Source organism: Episyrphus balteatus, chromosome 1 (assembly GCF_945859705.1).
Source record: "Episyrphus balteatus chromosome 1, idEpiBalt1.1, whole genome shotgun sequence".
NCBI lineage: Eukaryota > Metazoa > Arthropoda > Insecta > Diptera > Syrphidae > Episyrphus > Episyrphus balteatus.
Window position 1 is genome coordinate 27,866,200 of NC_079134.1, and position 19,760 is coordinate 27,885,959.

General features: G+C 30.7%; 3 protein-coding genes across 6 annotated transcripts in view; all 3 read right to left on the reverse strand.

Moving 5' to 3' along the window:
- LOC129905098 (serine-rich adhesin for platelets) overlaps positions 1-19,760 on the reverse strand; it is a 158,307-nt gene that overhangs the window by 104,704 nt on the left and 33,843 nt on the right. The window lies entirely within an intron of this gene.
- LOC129905103 (6-phosphofructo-2-kinase/fructose-2,6-bisphosphatase-like) overlaps positions 1-19,760 on the reverse strand; it is a 99,642-nt gene that overhangs the window by 27,638 nt on the left and 52,244 nt on the right. Inside the window, exon 1 of one of the 4 annotated variants that reach the window (XM_055980489.1) lies at positions 18,603-18,937. The exons of the other annotated variants lie outside the window; for them this stretch is intronic. Coding sequence (XP_055836464.1) covers positions 18,603-18,639 — 37 coding nt within the window. The 5' untranslated portion in view covers positions 18,640-18,937. Of the gene's footprint in view, positions 1-18,602; positions 18,938-19,760 lie in introns of those variants that run through there. 4 annotated transcript variants of the gene reach the window in all.
- Positions 11,807-15,083, reverse strand: LOC129905099 (histone acetyltransferase KAT2A-like). The gene is made up of 2 exons (XM_055980481.1): positions 14,401-15,083; positions 11,807-14,282 (listed from the first exon to the last, which is right to left on the reverse strand). Exon 2 carries the CDS (start codon positions 14,182-14,184, stop codon positions 11,908-11,910), a length of 2,277 nt encoding a protein of 758 aa, XP_055836456.1. The 5' UTR covers positions 14,185-14,282; positions 14,401-15,083; the 3' UTR covers positions 11,807-11,907.

The following is a 19,760-nucleotide window of genomic DNA, read 5'->3' on the forward strand; positions in this document are numbered from 1 at the left end:
GATGAAAAATAAAAGAAGTCATCGTTAAGTCAATAGGAAGTTCATTTGTAAATAATTATTTTGTTTTCCGCTTGCTAATGGCATTAGAGTTAACACTTAACAAAAAAAAGCTACCAACCATTTGGAATGTATGTATATTTTTTTCTTTCAACTAAATAAACAATTAACAAAGCTTTTTTGTAAATAAACATTCCATGTATTTGAATATTGAAGACTCAAGGAATAAAAACATTAGACTCATCAAGAGCTCTATAAATAAATTACTTTTTTTCAAAATTCAAACGTTGGGCGCCAATTAAAAATTTGCAAGTGTCATGTTCCACTGGGGTAGATCTTTGTTATTTTTCATTTTTCAGAGCATCACTCTATTAGACGTTTCTCTTTAAAAAACTGTCTAGGTAAAGTAAAATCATGAGTGGAATGTATAGAATTGGATTACAATTGCAAAAATTGTTTTACTTAAAAGCAGAGCTATTTTTGTAAAAAAAAAGGACAAAATAAAATGACGGAATTTTTAAACAATTCTACTTTGTTTCACGAAGAATTTCAAAAAATATGTTTTGAATAAACAAAACGACAAACACCATCACACAATCATCACAGAAAACGTTGCATTTTTAATTGTTTTCATTGCCACAATTTATTTTTGAAACAATGACAAAATAAAAATACAGACAATTCTTGTCATAAATATTGATCTGTTTCCGGATAAGGTGCGTCATGTGTCACTTTTAAGAATAAAATTTAATTCATTGACATTTCAAATGAACAGAGATGATACCTGAACATCAAAAAACAAAGTGCCAATAAATATGATGCATTCACAATCACATGGCACCTTTTACATTTAAACTAGTCAATTATATCAACGTCAACTTTGACAGCTGTCAATATATTGACAAGTATCATCATCTTAGCAAGCGGCGTTCCTTTGGAGGTGGTAGACTACTCATGAGTAAGTGGCTAGTAGTTCTAGTTGGTAATACTAGATTTCTACTCATGATTAGACTACTACCTCCCAACGAACGCATAATAGTGAATGTGCATTCGGCAAAAAACGAACTCACCTAAATGTCATTGCATTTAAAGTGTTGCCACTTTTGTTTATCCAATAAATAAATAACTAGACAATTTTATTTTGTTGATATTTTTTAATTAACTCCATTTCGACCACCCGTAACGCAAACAAAACATTCAAATAATTCAGTTATCTTCTATGTCTATTATTAAACTTGTGCTTTATCAAGCTTTCATTTTTTATCATCTTTTTACTGTCAACAACTTCAAATTTATTTCGGGTAATTAAGCAATTCTAAAATAAACACATGAATTATTACGATGTTTAAAAGAAAAATACATTTGTGCAAAATTATTCTCACACTTACGTGTCATTTTAATTATATATACTCACTTTGACATCACTGAATAATAAAATTGTCATGCTCGCTTTACAATTGAATGAATAGTGTAAATAAATCTGTCAAAAGTAGTTGCATTTACATAAAAATGCAACAAAAAAAGAGACAGAAAATATAGTAAATATTTTGTAGTTCTTTGCAAAACTTTCTACTTGAACAAACAAAAAGTAATTTTTCAGACAAACATTTTAAGTTCCTTCTCAAGTACAACATACCTACTTTGTTCTGTATTCTGAAAAAAAAAAAGAAAAAGAAATAATTTGACCAAATTAATTCTGGCAACGAACACTATAATTTAGCATCAGGAGATTGTCTCCTTCTTTTTACTTCTCTGTGGTCGGTCATTTAAGTTGATTCGACAAACTATCGTTTGACTGCTAATTTGTGCTCTCCATATAATGAACAGTTCAATGACATTTCAACGGACGAACGACTACGACGCGCGTATAGCGTTTGGTATAAATAATACACACTAGATTAAACAGACAGACACAGATTGAGCAGATAAATTAATCACAAAGAAAAAAAAATATGTTTATACAAAAAGTCGCAGTAATTTTGTATTCGACGTTTGTTCGAAATTGATGATGATGGTTATTGTACTAGTCGCGTTCTTAATATCAAATAAAATATTTTATACAAATTGCCAAAATCAACATTTTCTGACACTTTACGTCAACCAGATGTTGCGTTTTTATTTTCGAAGAAGAAAAAAAGGGGCGATATAATTTTTGTAGTCACGCCTGAAGAAATAGGCTATACATTCTTCATTTTGGTAATTAAAATGTTGCCTGAGGTGATTCGAAAGAATTTTCCCACTTGTATTTTTTTTTTTCTTTTCCTTAATTAATAGTTTTTTGAAATTTAGAATGTGGGGCATCGGGTTAGTTGGCAAAAAAGTTTTTTGAGATTTTTTTTGTTTTAATTGGAAGACAAAGAAGAAAATAAATAAAAATTTCTTAATTTATGAATTTATGATTTGTTCAAAAGCGGGCATGTCAAATCCAAATCAATTTTTGATTTAAGGAGTTATGGCAAGCCTTAAGTTGTTGTTTATTTATACATTAAAGACTTGTTTTAAAAGTTTGCTAGAAGACTGAAGATGAAAGTAGCAAGAAGTTCTGCTTCATTTTGACGAGTAAAAGTATTTCTTACACTTGTACTTTTCTATCTGTCAGTTTCATTAAATTATTGTTTGCTAGGAAACTATTGTGTAAGTGGGTTGGTTGAGAAACGTTCGAGACTTAAATGATAGTTAAGTTTAGGGCATCAAAAATAACCTTTTCAATTTAAGCAATTTTATTAGAAAGTTTACTCGTAAGTTAGTCAAAAAAAAAATTATCTACCTACTTTGCACAAGGTGTAGCCCCTTATGTTTCCTGATCGTGCTTAGTACTTTCCTGAAACTTAATCTTGTTAACCTGACTGACAATTTGTCAATAATTTCTTCATAGAACTGTCAAATGCTGCCCTATCAATATACTTATAAGAGTGAGCGACTTTTTTCACCTGACTTGACTTAACTTCACTTGAATTTTCGATCGAATGTGTACACCGCCTAACAGATTAATGGCTGCCATCCTTGTGTATAAGCCGTAATTTTTTTTAGAGGCGGTTTACTTCTTATGAGTAGAAATCTAGTACAACATATAAACATTTCTATGTATTCACTCAAGATCTTGTGCTGATTCCTGATTGAAGTACTAGATCTACTAATGAGTCTATCACCTCCAAAGGAACGCGACTGTACAGAAAACGAAACTTCAAAAGGAATTTTTGTTTGAAACAACAGTGGTGCGTTCTTTAATTCGACGATGTTAACTATTGTTAACAATAGTTAACTTTCATCGTTCCTAAATGAGAAAAAAGTTACAAAATGTAACATCGTGACGTCACAACATCGTTCTTAAATCCAATGTTGAAGTGTCAAATAGTTACATTTTGTTACTTTTTCCAACTCAGCACCTGGACTTGAGTTTCAATGTTAATCTGTCAAACACAAAACAGAATTTCTTGTTTGTTTCCATATTTGAAATTATTGAAATAATTTTTGTTTCAATTTGCTTAGAAACCAATTAAAAAGAATTATTTCAGTACCAAATTAATCCTTTCTTGTTTATTCATTCACAAAATTAATCTCAAAAAAATTTTGTTTTGACAGATCAACAAAATTTAACATTAGTCGTTCCTAAATGAAAGTTGACATTTTGTAACAAAATCTAACAAAAACAAATACAACGATTTTTTAGACATAGCAACAATAGTTAACTTTATTCAATAAAAGAACAGACCACAGTTCACCGGAACTGAATAGGTACTGTATGATTTTTTATATAACTGCTATTATATTTAACACATCTCTGTAGTCTATTGAATAGACCCTTTTGGATGGAACAAATTCGTTCAAGAGTTTTTATTGGCGATTATGATTCCTTGGCATACAAGAATACTCCAGCCAAAAGTGCTACTAAATCCATTGGTGCATTTCTGAGAAAACGGCAACACTGGTCGGTTTTCAGTTTTTTTGATTTAACTCGAAAACCAAGCCTGACTTTGAAATGGTTCAAAGACACTTTTCATAGCAAATTAAATTTTCTGTCAAGTTAAGATGGTTAAAAAAATTTTAAAAATTATTTTTGTCTAAAATTCTAACCTAAAATCAAAGAAAAAAAAGTTAAAAAATTGACAATTTTATTTTTTTTTACTAAATCAAGCGGCATTTTGTGTATGTAGCCGGGACGTCCAAACTTTGTACTAATGAAATAAAGTAGAGGTAAAATCCTTTGATAATATGCAATTTTTAATTTTTTTTGTCAAGAAACAACTTAAATGTACCTATTCAAAAATTAGCACTTTTTCTAAATTTTTGACTTTTTTAGTTAAAAGCAAGTTTTTAAAACTCGATAAAATCGTATTAATTGGTAACTTTTAGACTTTTAAAGTAAACATACTTCGAGGGATTGATTTAATATAAACTAAATATGACAAACAAAAAAATTTATTTGCATCCTTATGGCCTTTTGTGCAATTTTGTGTATGTGCATTTTTATAAATTCGGGTCGAATGGATGGACGGAGAGCCATTAGCTTTGGTCTATTGCATAGAAGAACATTTAATACCAACTCTTTTACTGTTTTCAATGGCCTGAAAAACAATTCTTGTAAAATCCGCGACCAACGAAAAGTTTCTCTTGAAAAACGAAAAAAATTGTCTAATGAGTTTGAAACAAAATAGGTCAGGGAAATTAGTAAATCAAATTGCACTTTTCGCGGGACAAATTTTTTTCATGGAACGTATATAGGTGAATGTCCTTATCGTAAAAGTGAATTTTTTGGGATGATAAGATATCGGGAACAGCCGCCATCTTGGAAAAGAGTTCAGTGCCGTTTTTATTTTATAACTCCATTTTTACTCATTTAAACCAAAAATGTCCGAGGGTAGACTTATTATCAATTAAATTATCTAAAAAATGATATACAAATGAATTCCGTGAGTTAGTTAAATTCAATTTTATAGTCGGTCAAAGTCCGGGTTCTTCTCGCAAGGTTAAGACAATATGACATTTTTTCAAATATCTGAAGAACTTTTGATTTGTTTGGGATTTTCTTAAAGAATGAATTATAGCACTTTTAATTATCTATGAAATGAAACCTTTATTGTTTTTGTAACCATCACATTGTAGAGGCAACCAAACGTCGAAGTCATGATATACGATTTTTTAACTGAACATATTTGGGATTTCAATAGATCAAATAAACAATCAAAAATTAAACACAATAGTCTCGAAAACATAACAGCTTACACACCTCATATCTTGAGTTATACTTATCGTAATGCTGAGATTGAGGTGTTCATGTTTAGGAAAAATGACAGGGCATCAGTTCTTATATTTAGAATTTTAAATAGTGTCACTTGAGCTTATTCACATTAATTGGAAAATTCACTTCATTTAAAACCTCGAAAACCATATAAAGGTTAACATTAAAGATTTCAAACTTTGAATTCAATATTTAGACGAATATAGTTAAAAAACTGTTTACTTATATTTTGGTTATACCTCCACTTCAAAAATTTGCTCGGTCTAATAGAAGAAAACTTGTTATTTTCTCACTTTTGGATAGTAGAATGTGAACTTCGACGTTAGATGGCTTATACATTATGTTGGTTACAGTAACGATAAAGGGCAAATTTCATAGATAATTCAAAGTGCTATAATTCATACTTTAAGAAAATCCCCAACAAATCAAAAGTTCTTCAGATATTTGAAAAAATGTCATATTGTCTTAACCTTGCGAGAAGAACCCGGACTTTGACCGACTATAAAATTGAATTGAACTAACTCACGGAATTCATTTGTATATCATTTTTTAGATAATTTAATTGATAATAAGTCTACCCTCGGACATTTTTGGTTTAAATGAGTAAAAATGGAGTTATAAAATAAAAACGGCACTGAACTCTTTTCCAAGATGGTGGCTGTTCCCGATATCTTATCATCCCAAAAAATTCACTTTTACGATAAGGACATTCACCTATATACGTTCCATGAAAAAAATTTGTCCCGCGAAAAGTGCAATTTGATTTACTAATTTCCCTGACCTATTTTGTTTCAAACTCATTAGACAATTTTTTTCGTTTTTCAAGAGAAACTTTTCGTTGGTCGCGGATTTTACAAGAATTGTTTTTCAGGCCATTGAAAACAGTAAAAGAGTTGGTATTAAATGTTCTTCTATGCAATAGACCAAAGCTAATGGCTCTCCGTCCATCCATTCGACCCGAATTTATAAAAATGCACATACACAAAATTGCACAAAAGGCCATAAGGATGCAAATAAATTTTTTTGTTTGTCATATTTAGTTTATATTAAATCAATCCCTCGAAGTATGTTTACTTTAAAAGTCTAAAAGTTACCAATTAATACGATTTTATCGAGTTTTAAAAACTTGCTTTTAACTAAAAAAGTCAAAAATTTAGAAAAAGTGCTAATTTTTGAATAGGTACATTTAAGTTGTTTCTTGACAAAAAAAAATAAAAATTGCATATTATCAAAGGATTTTACCTCTACTTTATTTCATTAGTACAAAGTTTGGACGTCCCGGCTACATACACAAAATGCCACTTGATTTAGTAAAAAAAAATAAAATTGTCAATTTTTTAACTTTTTTTTCTTTGATTTTAGGTTAGAATTTTAGACAAAAATAATTTTTAAAATTTTTTAACCATCTTAACTTGACAGAAAATTTAATTTGCTATGAAAAGTGTCTTTGAACCATTTCAAAGTCAGGCTTGGTTTTCGAGTTAAATCAAAAAAACTGAAAACCGACCAGTGTTGCCGTTTTCTCAGAAATGCACCAATGGATTTAGTAGCACTTTTGGCTGGAGTATTCTTGTATGCCAAGGAATCATAATCGCCAATAAAAAGTCTTGAACGAATTTGTTCTATTTTTGCTCTGGAGCTCGGGTCTATTAAATAGACTATCTGAAAGCTAGTGTCAACTCAAAAAATGACACCCATACCATAAGAATTTATTTCAAAGAAAAAAGTACAAAAAATTGATACATCAAATTCTATTTTTTAACTTCAAATCAAGTACAGTTAATTGATTTGTTTTAAATTGTTTTACTGAGAAAATCGTAATTTTTTTATTATGCTCAATTAAGCTACCTGAGACTTTTTCAATTCACATTCGAACCAAATCACTTTATTTTAATGTTCAAGCTATAACATTCTTTAAAATCATAATGACTCATGTCCGTTAAGCAATTAAACTCAATTGCATAGACATTGGTAGGCAAATACAACAAATTTATTACAAACAAACAACGACAGCTAAAGACCGTTGTCCAGGCCCAGCATCCACACATCACATATTCAAATCCAAAGACTGCTAAGCGGAAATTGAAAAAAAAGCCGGTAATATTCCCACCAAAGACATCACACAACAAACATGCGCGCACACTCCATCCCTTTATGAGTAAACATAAAAAAAAACATACTAACTTCACCCATAGATGGAACTGTATAGTATATGTAATAGAAGAAATAATGACCGGATCACTTGGTCAGGTCTTCCTTGGCCGCTGCTGCACAATCAGGTTTAAACTCAGCATAAATCGAAAAAAAAAAAAAAACAGTTTTCCTTCGAGTAAGGTATATAACGAGTACCTAATCAAACTTGAGTACCATTAACATCAAACTGGTTAGACACACTAAAGCAAAATTATTAAAAAAAATTAATTATATTTTTCATTTCGACCGAATAACATTGTAATAGATTTTGAACAGGCAATCGCAGCATTATAATCATTCGTTTCGTCGCATATGAGTGCTTGTGTCATTTATGACAAAAACTATCAAGTCCGTTTCTCAGCATTATTTTGACAGCTTAAACTTATTTAAGTAATCACTTAATAACATTTAAATGGTTTATGTAAAATAGTTTTTTCAGACAGTATACCAGTGCGGATGACAGGTTTTGATGAAAAACTGCAATATTGACCAAATGCAACACAGCGATGCAATTCATAGAAAGGTAATTGCACTTTGTGTGCAACAACATTTCACTTCTTCATATTAAGCTGCAGACACATGAGAATGGTGGTCCTCCTCTGTGTCAGCGCAGCTTATGCGTTGTCTTTCTTGTCGTCTTGTCTTGAGGTGCCGGTAAAGAGAAAGATGCTTTGCTATTTTTAAACTTGCTTTTTTTTTAAAGCTTCAGTATTGGTTCTGTGAGCAAATAATCTTATGAAACGATATCGAATTTTTAGTACTAGATTTTCCGACTGGAACCAAACAACCTGCAATTTATCTCTTAAGCAAAGCTATTTTGAAAACCAGAGGGCGTTCTTAGCATTATCCTTAGAAGAATTCTTGTTTTGACGAGTACTACTCCACATGTAGAGCCTCGTTTTCCCAGTTTCTATGCAAAATCTAGTACATTTTGTAATGTCAATGGAACATTTTGTGAAGCGAAAAATAAACAATTTTGTTTGACCATATAAAATGAAAAAAAAACAAACTTACGTTGAGACAATGAACAATTTTATACAACCCCCAAAACTAGTTTCAATTTCTAATTTACAAAAAATATAAACTACACCACTTTAACAATACTACGGCGAATATCCACTAGACATTTTGATGAACAATTGTATGCAATTGTGCGTATTGTGCTAGTTAAACGACTTTATACGGCTAACTTCGCACACAAATCATTTTGCAAACTATAACAAAAATGTAACAGAAAAGAAAGTATTACGCAATATTTCCTTCATGTTAAACGTCAGATAAAAGTTTTTCTCTCTTTAATTTTGTAGTAGTTTTTTTTTTTTTTTGTTTGATTTTTGTTTTAGTTTTTGATTGCGTGCTTGCGGGACGTCATTTAACTTAAAGTTTGTCATCATTATTGAAAGGAGATTGTGTACGCTTTTTGCAAGTAGATTAATAGTGTTGTAAGATAAAAAAATATGTTTTATTGGACGAAAATGTTAAGCTGAACAAAACAAACGTAGTTTGTTGAAATGGCAGTAAGGGGGCGCCACGGTAGATAAACTATGACAAATCATTATGAGTGTTATGGGAACTGGCACACAGAGATTTTATTTTGTCATATAACTTGCAGAGTGTTTTTTGTTAGGTTCAATTTGCTTTTTTTCACATATTTAGACTGCGAATAATGTAAAAATAATAATAATAGATAATAATTGAAGTAGTTGGAGTTGCATGATGAACAATGGGATCAATTTTCTTTGGCACATTGTATTGTATTAAATTGTATGAAATATATAGTATAAGAAATAATTTTTGAATTGTTAACATTTATTATTGTATAATAAATGACTTTAAATGAATGAAAACGAAAAAGTTGCATGGGGTTTCATTTAGTTTTTATTTTAAAAGTCATTTGTTTTGTTTTAATGCACCACTTTATAGTAAACTCTGCATTTTGGTTTCAAACTACATACGTCCAAACACCAAACTGCCATTTTTTTTAATTCATAAAGCCTGAGATTCTTTGAAAAATAATTGAGAATTCGTTAAGTTGAAATGCACAGGTGGTCAAAATGTGAATTAAATGTCATGTAGTGACAGATGACAAATCGATTCGTCATTTTTTTGAATGACTTGGTCGACATATTTTGTTTAACCACAAAACGAGGTAAACAAATAAAAACAAAATGCACGAATGGGTCGCACGAACTTGCTCTAAGAGTTCAAGTTGAAAAAAAAATTAAAACTTTTTATTTACCATTTTGGTAAATGTACCTATTATGAAGAAAAAATTAAAAAAAAACAAGTCCAATTAAAAAGAAGTCATAAATGAATTTGTGGTCTAGTGAATGAACTTGGTCCATACATTTGCAATCCGCATAAAAAATGTAGCGGATCTGTCACTTTAGGTTGTAAAAATTAATTCACTATCGTTAAAATTAAGAAAAATGCCACTTTTCATAAATTTGTAAGTATTTCTTAACATGTAATCGGTTGTTTTTATTTTTTCTATGCAAATAAACACAAACAAAAAAATTTTGTTTCCTTTCATTTTTTTTTAAGTTGACGTTAACGTGGACGTCAAATAGAGGGATGATAATGCAGTTTACCAGATGGATAGCGGAATGGCAAGGTAGAGTAAAAGTGAATCGAATATATGAATCGGATCTGAGATTCACGTGAACAGCAGAAAAGGGCTGTTGATTTTTTCATCAAAATCGTAGGAGCCGTTTCTGAGAAAAAAAAAACTTTTTCAAAATTGTCATATGACAGGTTCCGTTATTTTTCGACCAAACAAATTATTCCAAAAACACCCCTGTACATGATCCAAAAAGTGTTATATACGAAGTTTGGACAGGATTGGCCATCCGTTTAGGATGTAGCTCTTTATACAGAAATTCAAAGTTACATATTAGTCCTCACTAATTTCATGATTTTATTATATTTGTTATTCCCATTGCATTGCTAAAACTCCTATTTTCTTGTTTTTTTTTTCAGTGTAGAATTGATACAAATAAAGATTATATAGAATTGAAGAACTAAATAAAAAAAATAAATTAAAAAAAATGAAACTTATGCAAGATATGTGTTTTAAAATCCCATTTTGTTCTTTTATTTTTCAATTTTAATGCGAATGCGGTCTTTTTAAAAATTAAAAAAAAAAATCTTTTAATACTTTTTTTGATCTAATGCACAAAGAAATTCATTTTGATCACAACTGAACTTAAATTCTGATTGGTCCAAACCAAATGTAACCAAACTTTTTATGAAAAATTCAGAACTTAAATTCAATTGGTCTACGTTGAACCAGGTGTATTTTCACTCTGATACAATCGCCGGAAATGAAGTGTAACTTCAAAAAAAATGCACGACTGGGTCGCACGTACTTTCTCTTGTAGTTCACAGTATCTTTATCTTAAATATCTATTGGAAATTTAAGATTTTGTTTTATGTCGAGAAAAAAAAAATCAAAAAAAAAGTTTAAAAATTAAATTAAAAAAATTTTGTTTTCAAAAATGTTTTTGAAAATATTTTTTTTTACATTTTTTCTATTTTTTTTCTACGAAACACGAAAAAAATCACAAAATCGGTTGGTAATGACAATTTGTATGAAATTTTAAATTACAAACGGATTCTGTGATTGATTTTTCGGGAATCGTAGACAATTTCCGATACGAATGAAATTCGTGATAAGGTCGAATATTATTTAAACGTAAAGATTGCACTGCATTACATTACCTAGAATAATCCATAAGGAATGTGCAAAATTGAGATAAAAATTATTGATGAAGAAACTACGTGATTAAGTAGTAGGTACACAGAAAAGGTTTAATTAAATAAAATCCCTTTAACTATGTTTTTAACATTTTTTAAAACCACAAATTTACCCAATGCAAAAGGCAGTTATTCAATTTCTCTTTAATTTCCCAAAAAAAAACTAACCAAACTCTTTTTATTTATCTCCTGTTTTGTATGTTGATCAATTCCATATCATTTCAACTCTCCATTTGCATCGTCATCAATGCAAAAAAAAAAAACAAAATTAAACTCGAAGAAAGCTATATCACCATATCCATAATCGAAACTTACTATTACCAAATCTATTACACAAACCAGAGCGCATACAATCATCTGTCTATTACAGAAACCAAACCAACTATATATATTATTTTGGTTTTTAGTTTAAACTCCTGATCCAGTTTTAACGGACACTTTCAGTTTGTGGATTACTTCCATAACACAATTTCTACCAAATCAAATCAATAAATTAGATTTTCCAGTTTGTCATGTGTGTAAAAAAGAGATTACCTGATTCCATCCGGATACTTCAATTCCTACTCCTTACATAATCCACTTTCAATTAACTTAAAAAATTAAAAAAAAAAAACAACAAAATTTATAATGATGATGATTTAATTTCAGTCTGGGTTTTGTGATTTTTATTAAATAACATTTTTTTTATAACAATTTTCTATTTACTTCATAATGAAAGACTACTACTTATCCCACAATCCAAGATCCCTCATTTTGGTATGAAAATATCGCTCCAACAAATTAGCACACCGATAATACTCTGTATCTGGTTGATTATAGAATCTACAATTCGAAAATATCCTTGCCATATCTGCCATAAATAAACGCTTCGTCACATAATAGCCCTTCTTTAATCTCTCACCCATCGTCTTCAAATCCATTGGGTATTTTATGTGATGATAGTAATCAGGCACATCAGCAGCATTAACTGGCACCAAAAATGGCCATGCAGCAACATGTGTTCGTGTTGCCTGCAAAACATTCGCAAATGATCCCGCCAACTTATCCGGATCAATGTGTTCTTCGGATGGACGCGATGATCGTTGTGTTCTCATCTGAGGCTTCCATCCAATCTCACGCAAACCCGGAATCGACTCGACCGGTATTGATCGAACACCCTCATGGAAACAAGTTAATCCTGGCCGAGCTTTTTGCACTTCATTATGACGTTGAGCAATGAGTTCTTTTAAAATTTCCCTCTGCTTTTGAATTACTGAAATAAATTGAGTATAAACAATGCTTGGATGGAGTTCACAATGCATCATTGTTGCTTTATCGTATTCTTTTACAAATCCCGAATAAACTGGTCGTGCCAATTTGATATCTTTGGAGAATCCTTGCTTTTTAAAATAACCAATTGCTTGCTCATCGGCATAGGTTAGGAAATGCCTCAATCCTCTTTGAATGCTATAATCTTTCAAATGATTCATTAGATGCGTTCCATAGCCTGTCATTTGAAGATTCATTACTACCGCAACAAATACAATTTCTGTAAATCCCTGCGAGGGAAATGGCCGAAAACAAATACCACCAATTGGTTGATTTTCTTTAATCAAAACCAAAGTCTTATGCTTCGTATCGAAAAGGAGCTGACTAATATATTTTCGAGGCATTTCAGGCAATTGACGAGCAAATACACTTTGCACTCCCAATAACCAAAGCATAGTTTGCTTATTTACCGGTGAACTGAGTGAATTTCCAATCACATGAAATTGAATTTCGCCTTTAGATTCTTCTGCTTTTACTGTCTCATCACGAGATACATTTATGGGAAATAAAACCTCAGTTTTCGATGAAGCTTTCGATTCAGCACTAGCTTTTATTGCACGAATAACTGTCTCATCAGTGACATCATCAGTATCACTGGACAGTCTATCTTGTTCTTTCTTAACTCGTTTATTTGAAGACGACTCTGCCGATCGTTTCGAATTCGAAGCTGGTGCTTCTTGTTGGCGTTTTCGTTGCTGTGAAAGAAACGTATTCGGAGGACGATATGATTGATCCCATATTGGTGAATCATCTCGAAGTATTTCTGCTTTAAGAGCTTCAATAAATTTTGGCATTTGAGTGATTATAGCTCTTTTGTCAGCCGGGAATCGTTCCCTTTCTGAAATACATTTTTTCTTTAATTGCTGTGACATTCCTTGAAACACAGTTTTAAGGAGATTCCTCCCAAAGACCAAAGAAGTCTCAAAATGTCTCAGAGAATTACAAAATGCTGGTACATGACAAAACACCAACCATCGAGTGTAATTGATTTTATAACTTGACGCATCCTCGTGCGTTATATCGCCCCTTCTCACCGAAGGAGGTTCAAAGTTATAATGATTGAGGAAATTCAAAAATGTCGTGGCAACCTCTGTCATTGTACTGAGTTCCGATTGACTCAAATGATTGTATTTGTAAAAGACAAAGCTAGAAATAGATTTGGCGATACAAGGGGATTCAAATGGTGGATCACCTAATGGACCCCGAATCACCGGATGCTGTCGACTTATTACACATTGTCGAAGAAGTCGAAATAGATACATGTAAACCTTTTTAGTATCTTCATCATCAACTCTTTGCATACTCATAAAAAGATTCTCCATGTCAATAATGGCTCCAAGAAGCTCATTCATCTGCTGAGATGAAATCCCAGTTAAATGGGATATGTGATTTTGTAGAGGATGCATACAGGCTGGATTGCGACAGATTTCAGTGAATTCGGGAGCATAAGTACTCTCGTCATCACGATGACGATTCTCTTGGGGTGTCTTCCAGCCTGTGCATCGACATTCGTCTGCCTGACAGGCAGAGTACATTGACAGTTTGGCCAATTGTTGTGACAGAGGGAGATTGAATACTTTCAATTTTCTCTGTTGTATACGTTGGAGGCTATTTTGACGTGTGCCTTCGGGAGGATTGGTTGAGGCGGAGGCAGACGATGACGATGGAGTGGTTTCGCGTATTGAATCCATAATTTTTGTTTATTTTTTTTATTTGGTTTTGCAAAGTTTGTTTACATTCAAGTTTGTAAAATGCAAACATATGTGTGTGTGTCTTGTTTTGTATGACACTGTTAATATACAACAAATACAAAAAAAAAAGAGAAAGAAAGAAAGAGAAAGAAAAAGTTGATTTGTATTTTTGTATTTATCAATAAGTGTGTGAAGAGTATAGTTATATATACATACAATTTAAACCATGTGTTCTCTGCTTGACATATCAGCACACAATACAATGATGGTTTATTTTTTTTCACGATTTTCTTTTTGTTATTTTCGTCTTTTAATTCGTTTGATTTTTATTGATGAACTTGAAAAATATATTGCTAGCACTTTGAAGTAGCTAATTATTGCTTTGAATTGAATATTTTATGTATATTTGATGTGATTTTTTGGTAAAAATTGGTTTGAAAGAAAGAATGACGTCCATTCAGGGAGAAGGAAAAATAGCGACTGCGTTAAATTTTGACAGATAGAAAAAGAAATTGTAGGTTTGTTCTTGTCTAAATGTAGGGTTGTTTCTTTTTTACACACAAAAGAGTGTAGTGGTTATTTTTTTTTATAAATTATATTTTTATTTTGTCAAGGTCAAACATAAATAAATGACATCAGGGATGGTTGTGAGGATTGAGGAAATATTTTTGAGTATTTTGAAAAATTTTTAAGGTTGGAAGTTTTTTATGTTATTAAGTGAGATATGGAGAGTTGTTGGGTGTGTTTGATTTCATATAAATAAAACACACATACAAATAATTTTAACGTTTTTATCAATGGAAGCACTGTAGGTAGGTACTACACATTTTAATTTAAGTAGTTCGAGGGAAACTGAAGATTACAACAGATTATTTGTAGAGGTCTCCAATTTTTTTTTTCAAATTGAATTAATTGTTTTTGGGACATTAAATGTGTGTGGAGAGTTGCGTATTAATTTTGTTGTGAGTTAAGTTTAGTCAGAACCTACTAAGAGAATTTCTGTAAATGAAAAGTATAACTTTCAATCACATGTTGTACACACAATTTTTTTAAGTGAGTAAAAACGAAATTGTTAGTTGGTCTCCACGAGTACAACGAAATGCTTGCGAAATCTCGACGGAAAAATGTTCACAAATAATTAATAATAAAAAAGCAACACCTATCTCAGAAAGGAATGCAATGACAAAATGAAGAACAAAAACAAATAAAAAAAACTCAAATGTAATTTTTCCGCACACAATTAGTGGAGACTTTTCAATTTCGCGGTGTCGAAGAGCGTACTGCAAAACGAAAAGTTGAAAGAAATTTTTCGTTCACGATTTCGTTGTGTCATTTTTGTATGGGATTTTTTGTTACGCATCAGCAGTGTACTAGGCTTTACATGTTTGTATTTGATGGTTTTGAAGAAATTGTCAAATCTGTTGCTACTCGGCTAAAATGTCTGCTACTTTAAAAATAGACTGCCAGTTGACTTGAAAGTTAGTATTGGGAATTAGGTAGGAAATACGCTAGCGGTGGTGAAAGTTTGAATTAAATGTCAAAGTGACAAGATATATCGCTGTGGTGTTTAACAACAACAAAAATCCCTCTATATACCAACAAATGCAAAAAGATGTAATTTACAATTTTATAAACTAGATGACATTAAGTTCACTACTTGAAGCAGTGAAGTGACAACCAGCAACATAAGAACATTCTGTGTACCTGTTCTGCACAAAAATTTTTTTTCGCGTGGGATGCGCTTATTTGATAGATGAATACTATCATGTAGTTATTTATGTTTTGATTTCTTAGTGTTAAACACTGATTGAAAATCGTGAGAAAGATACATTTATTGCACGTTGAAGTAAAAATTCATGTTTAACGCTTCATATACATACTTGAAGTAAGAAAAAGGTGGAGTATGAAAATATTTTTTTTAATTTTTTTTTTTCAGCAAAATAATTATATTTGTAAGAAAATATTGCGTTTAAATAAATTTACAAAGAGGTGTTACCTCAAGCTGTTATAAATTATTTCTAAGCAATTTAGCTAAATGTTTTATTATTTTTATATTGCCTACACGCTAGTTAGATTAAAAAATAATAATAATTTTTGCAAGAGACTCCAATTATATACGATTAGTTTTCACAGAAAGGTGATGTTGAGTATTAGTGCTGGCTCTTTAAGTGATAGAATTATTATAATTAAAATGAACATTGTTATTTCAAAAAACCAAGGTTAAAAAATGACCTCTTTGTGTCGAAATTATTATTTTCTAGATCTTAATAATCGAGTTCCTTTGGGGTGTTAGACTTCTCACGAACATTATAGTACTACCAACTACACATGCTCGTTTTCCTGTGTATTGAGCAGTTTCTGTCATTTTTTGACATTTTATTTTCCGTCACATAAATGTTCTGCCATTTTTTTTTTTAACGACAAGCCTTTATAAATAAATGTAACTGCCAATTCTTTGGCATTATAAACACAAGAACATCTGACAGATGAGTTTCAAATGGAATGGCAAGTTGTCAAATCCGGATTAATTTATCAATTTCATTTAATTTGAGAGGTACACTTACTAACAAGGAACGCGTCTATATTTGACTCATTGGTTCGCGTTTCGTTACTCATTACGATTTAACGTTTAAATAAATTTAAAATTTGTCAGAATTTTACAGATATTTGGGAAAGTTTTTGATTTGTAGAATCTGTCAATTTGACAAAACAAATTTCATGAGCCACAGACTGCAATAAATTTAGGCATCTGCATATTAGTTAAACCCTAAAATGCATTTGATTTATTCACCACAAATGTTGACGTCTTATTTCAATTTGTTTCCAACTTCTATTTATATCCTATATTCGTTATAATTGATAACTTACTCTTACATTATGCCTGCTTTAACATAACCAGCTAAACTAATCAAAAAAAAAGTACAAAGGCATAAAAACAAATGAGACCCCTCAACAACTCAAGAGCCCAACATCACGAAATCGAAATATAATTGTGCCTTAATATTTCTCTGGTCTGGTCTCTGAGCGAACATTTTTTATTGATGTGTTGTAATATATGGCAAATTGGCAGTTCAATTCAAAACAAAAACCTAACATGGGATGCAAAAGATGCATCTCTATGAATACGGTGTAATCACTGATTGTATGATTGGATTCATTGGCATGGAAATAAATCTCAATTAACAAATTGAATGGCTACATACATGCATAGCTTTAAAAGGAAATATGAAGGAAAAAAAAAATCATTTGTGGAACTAAAGAAGGATACGACAACGATGAAGGGAAGAAAAAAAAGTATTTACATGAACATATTTGCGTCATCGACCCAAAGGTATAGGTTAGATTAATGTTTCACATTACTATGCAAAAAAAGGTATAGGAAAAAGTTGAATGAAGTAAAAAGAACATTACACGAGAAACGAAACGAACGAACAATCGATGGATGACTATGACACGGAAACTTAAGTTAAGAAATCGTGCTAGAAACTTGAGTAGATACATCTCTATTCTCTACATAAATTACAATTTTAAAATTCAAGAGAAAAATATTACTGACGTAAAAGGTATGACGGGTGTTAGAAGGTTTGTTATCGCTATCTTTTTATAAACTTATTTAAAAATACTTACATAGAGGTGAAATAGTTTTTTTATGATAAGTTTCTCATAGATATCCCATGTTTAAAAACTTTTTCACCAATATCATTTGATTTTAAGAGAAAAAAACTGTGTCTTTCATTTTTCACCAAAATAGTTTTTTTTTGAAATATCATTCTGGAAACGCTAACATTACTAAAAATAAAATAAAAACTGAAGTACAAATGGATACCATGCAGATGGCGTTGACAACTTTTAAACAATTTTCTGAATTTATTTCACACTTCAAAGTATTTTCATTAGGGGAACGCCAATGATGGAATATTTCAATCAATGTTCATAGTTTAAGCCACCATAACATCATCATAAAACCCTTTTTTTTATATTACATTTTTAAAACTCTTTGGTAATTTAAAATTTTTTGAAATGACTGCGTTTAGTTTAGTTAAAAATTTACAAGCTCTTAAGAAAATCACGCGAGGAATTTTTTTGAAGTTATACTTCTTTTGCGGCGTTGGAGTTTGAAATTTTACTTTTTGAAAAGAAATGTCAAAGGGATTAGCAAGTAACACCATCTAGTGCTCGTAATTATAAAACAGTTTTTTTCCTTCCTAAGCTTCTTATTCAATGTTTATTGTAAATTCTGACAGATTGGCTGTCATAAGGGGGTCTTTACACTTAACGACACGTTTGTTTAATCGAATGCTGGGTTAACACTACTGAAGAATTTGCATATTTTTTTTTATTCTTACCAACAGCGTGATCCAAGGTTATAGATTTCAGATATTTGTACAAATTATAAATTTATATTTTGACTTTCTTACCTACTTGATAAGCAGCATTTCGACTAATAAAACCCATATTATTAGTTGTATATAGGAAAAACACCTCTTTATTTTTGTATAACACAATTAAAAATTGAACTTCTTACTTCTCAATAACAAATCTCACTAAACGACAAAATGTCTACCTTCTCTCAAATTTAAAATAAATAGCAAATTTTACAAACAAATTTTGTTCGGTTTCTTCACGTAAATATTGACAAACACTTTGCTACAAATATAAATTAAATTGCAATAATAACAAATGCTCAGCATTTTATTTTTGCCAATTATGTACGTCACACAATGACGTTGATGAGTTAAGGTCTAAGTTTATATTTATATTTTTTTTTTGTTTAATTTTATTTTTGATTCTTCTGCCTTGAGAAATAAACCAATAATTGGTTTGTCTTTGATTTAAAAGAAACTAATTATTGTCGAGTGAACACATTTCTTTTACCTTGTGTTGTAAAAAAATCGTTTTGTGTGTGCGTGTCTTTGGTCATTTTATGTGCATATATGCGCCCAAAGTTTAAACTAAAATTATATAACACCCGCATAAGGTGCCAAGAAGGAAATAATGTTAAACGATTTACCCATTTGTTTGTTTATTTGTTTTTGTTGTTGTTAATTTCTGTTTGTAATTGAGTATTCAAAGAATGTCTCACTGTCGGTAATTACTTCATCAAGTAGTGTAAATGAGGTCATTTAAAATGCTTGATACATTTATACATTTTGTTGTTGTTCTCATACGTTTGTAGCTACAGTTTCTAGTTATAAAATCAAATCATCAACGTAATTAGCAGTTTTATAACAGCTATTAGCGATCTCATATTAATAACTATTAACAATTTTTTTTTATTCATTTATTTATGAAATAGAATTTAATTGAATAATATTAAAGTTGAATGTACTCTGGATTATATATTTTTTTTTACATTTTCAAATGACAGGTTAATCGACAGGTGATAATAAATTGAATTCTTCGTTAAGTTTTCTGAAATGATGTTTATTTTTATCAGTGATAGGAAGCTTTGACATCTGTCATTTTAGTCGTTGAGCGACGAGCAACTCAAATCTGTTCAGTACTTTAAGATACAAATTTTACAAATTCTACCACCAGTGGGGTTTTAAACTGGGGTCCACACTAGGTTGATCAAC

What these genes read in the sequence shown, in the direction of transcription:
- LOC129905099 (XM_055980481.1), bottom strand. Translation starts at nt 14,184, where the DNA reads ATGGATTCAATACGCGAAACCACTCCATCGTCATCGTCTGCCTCCGCC.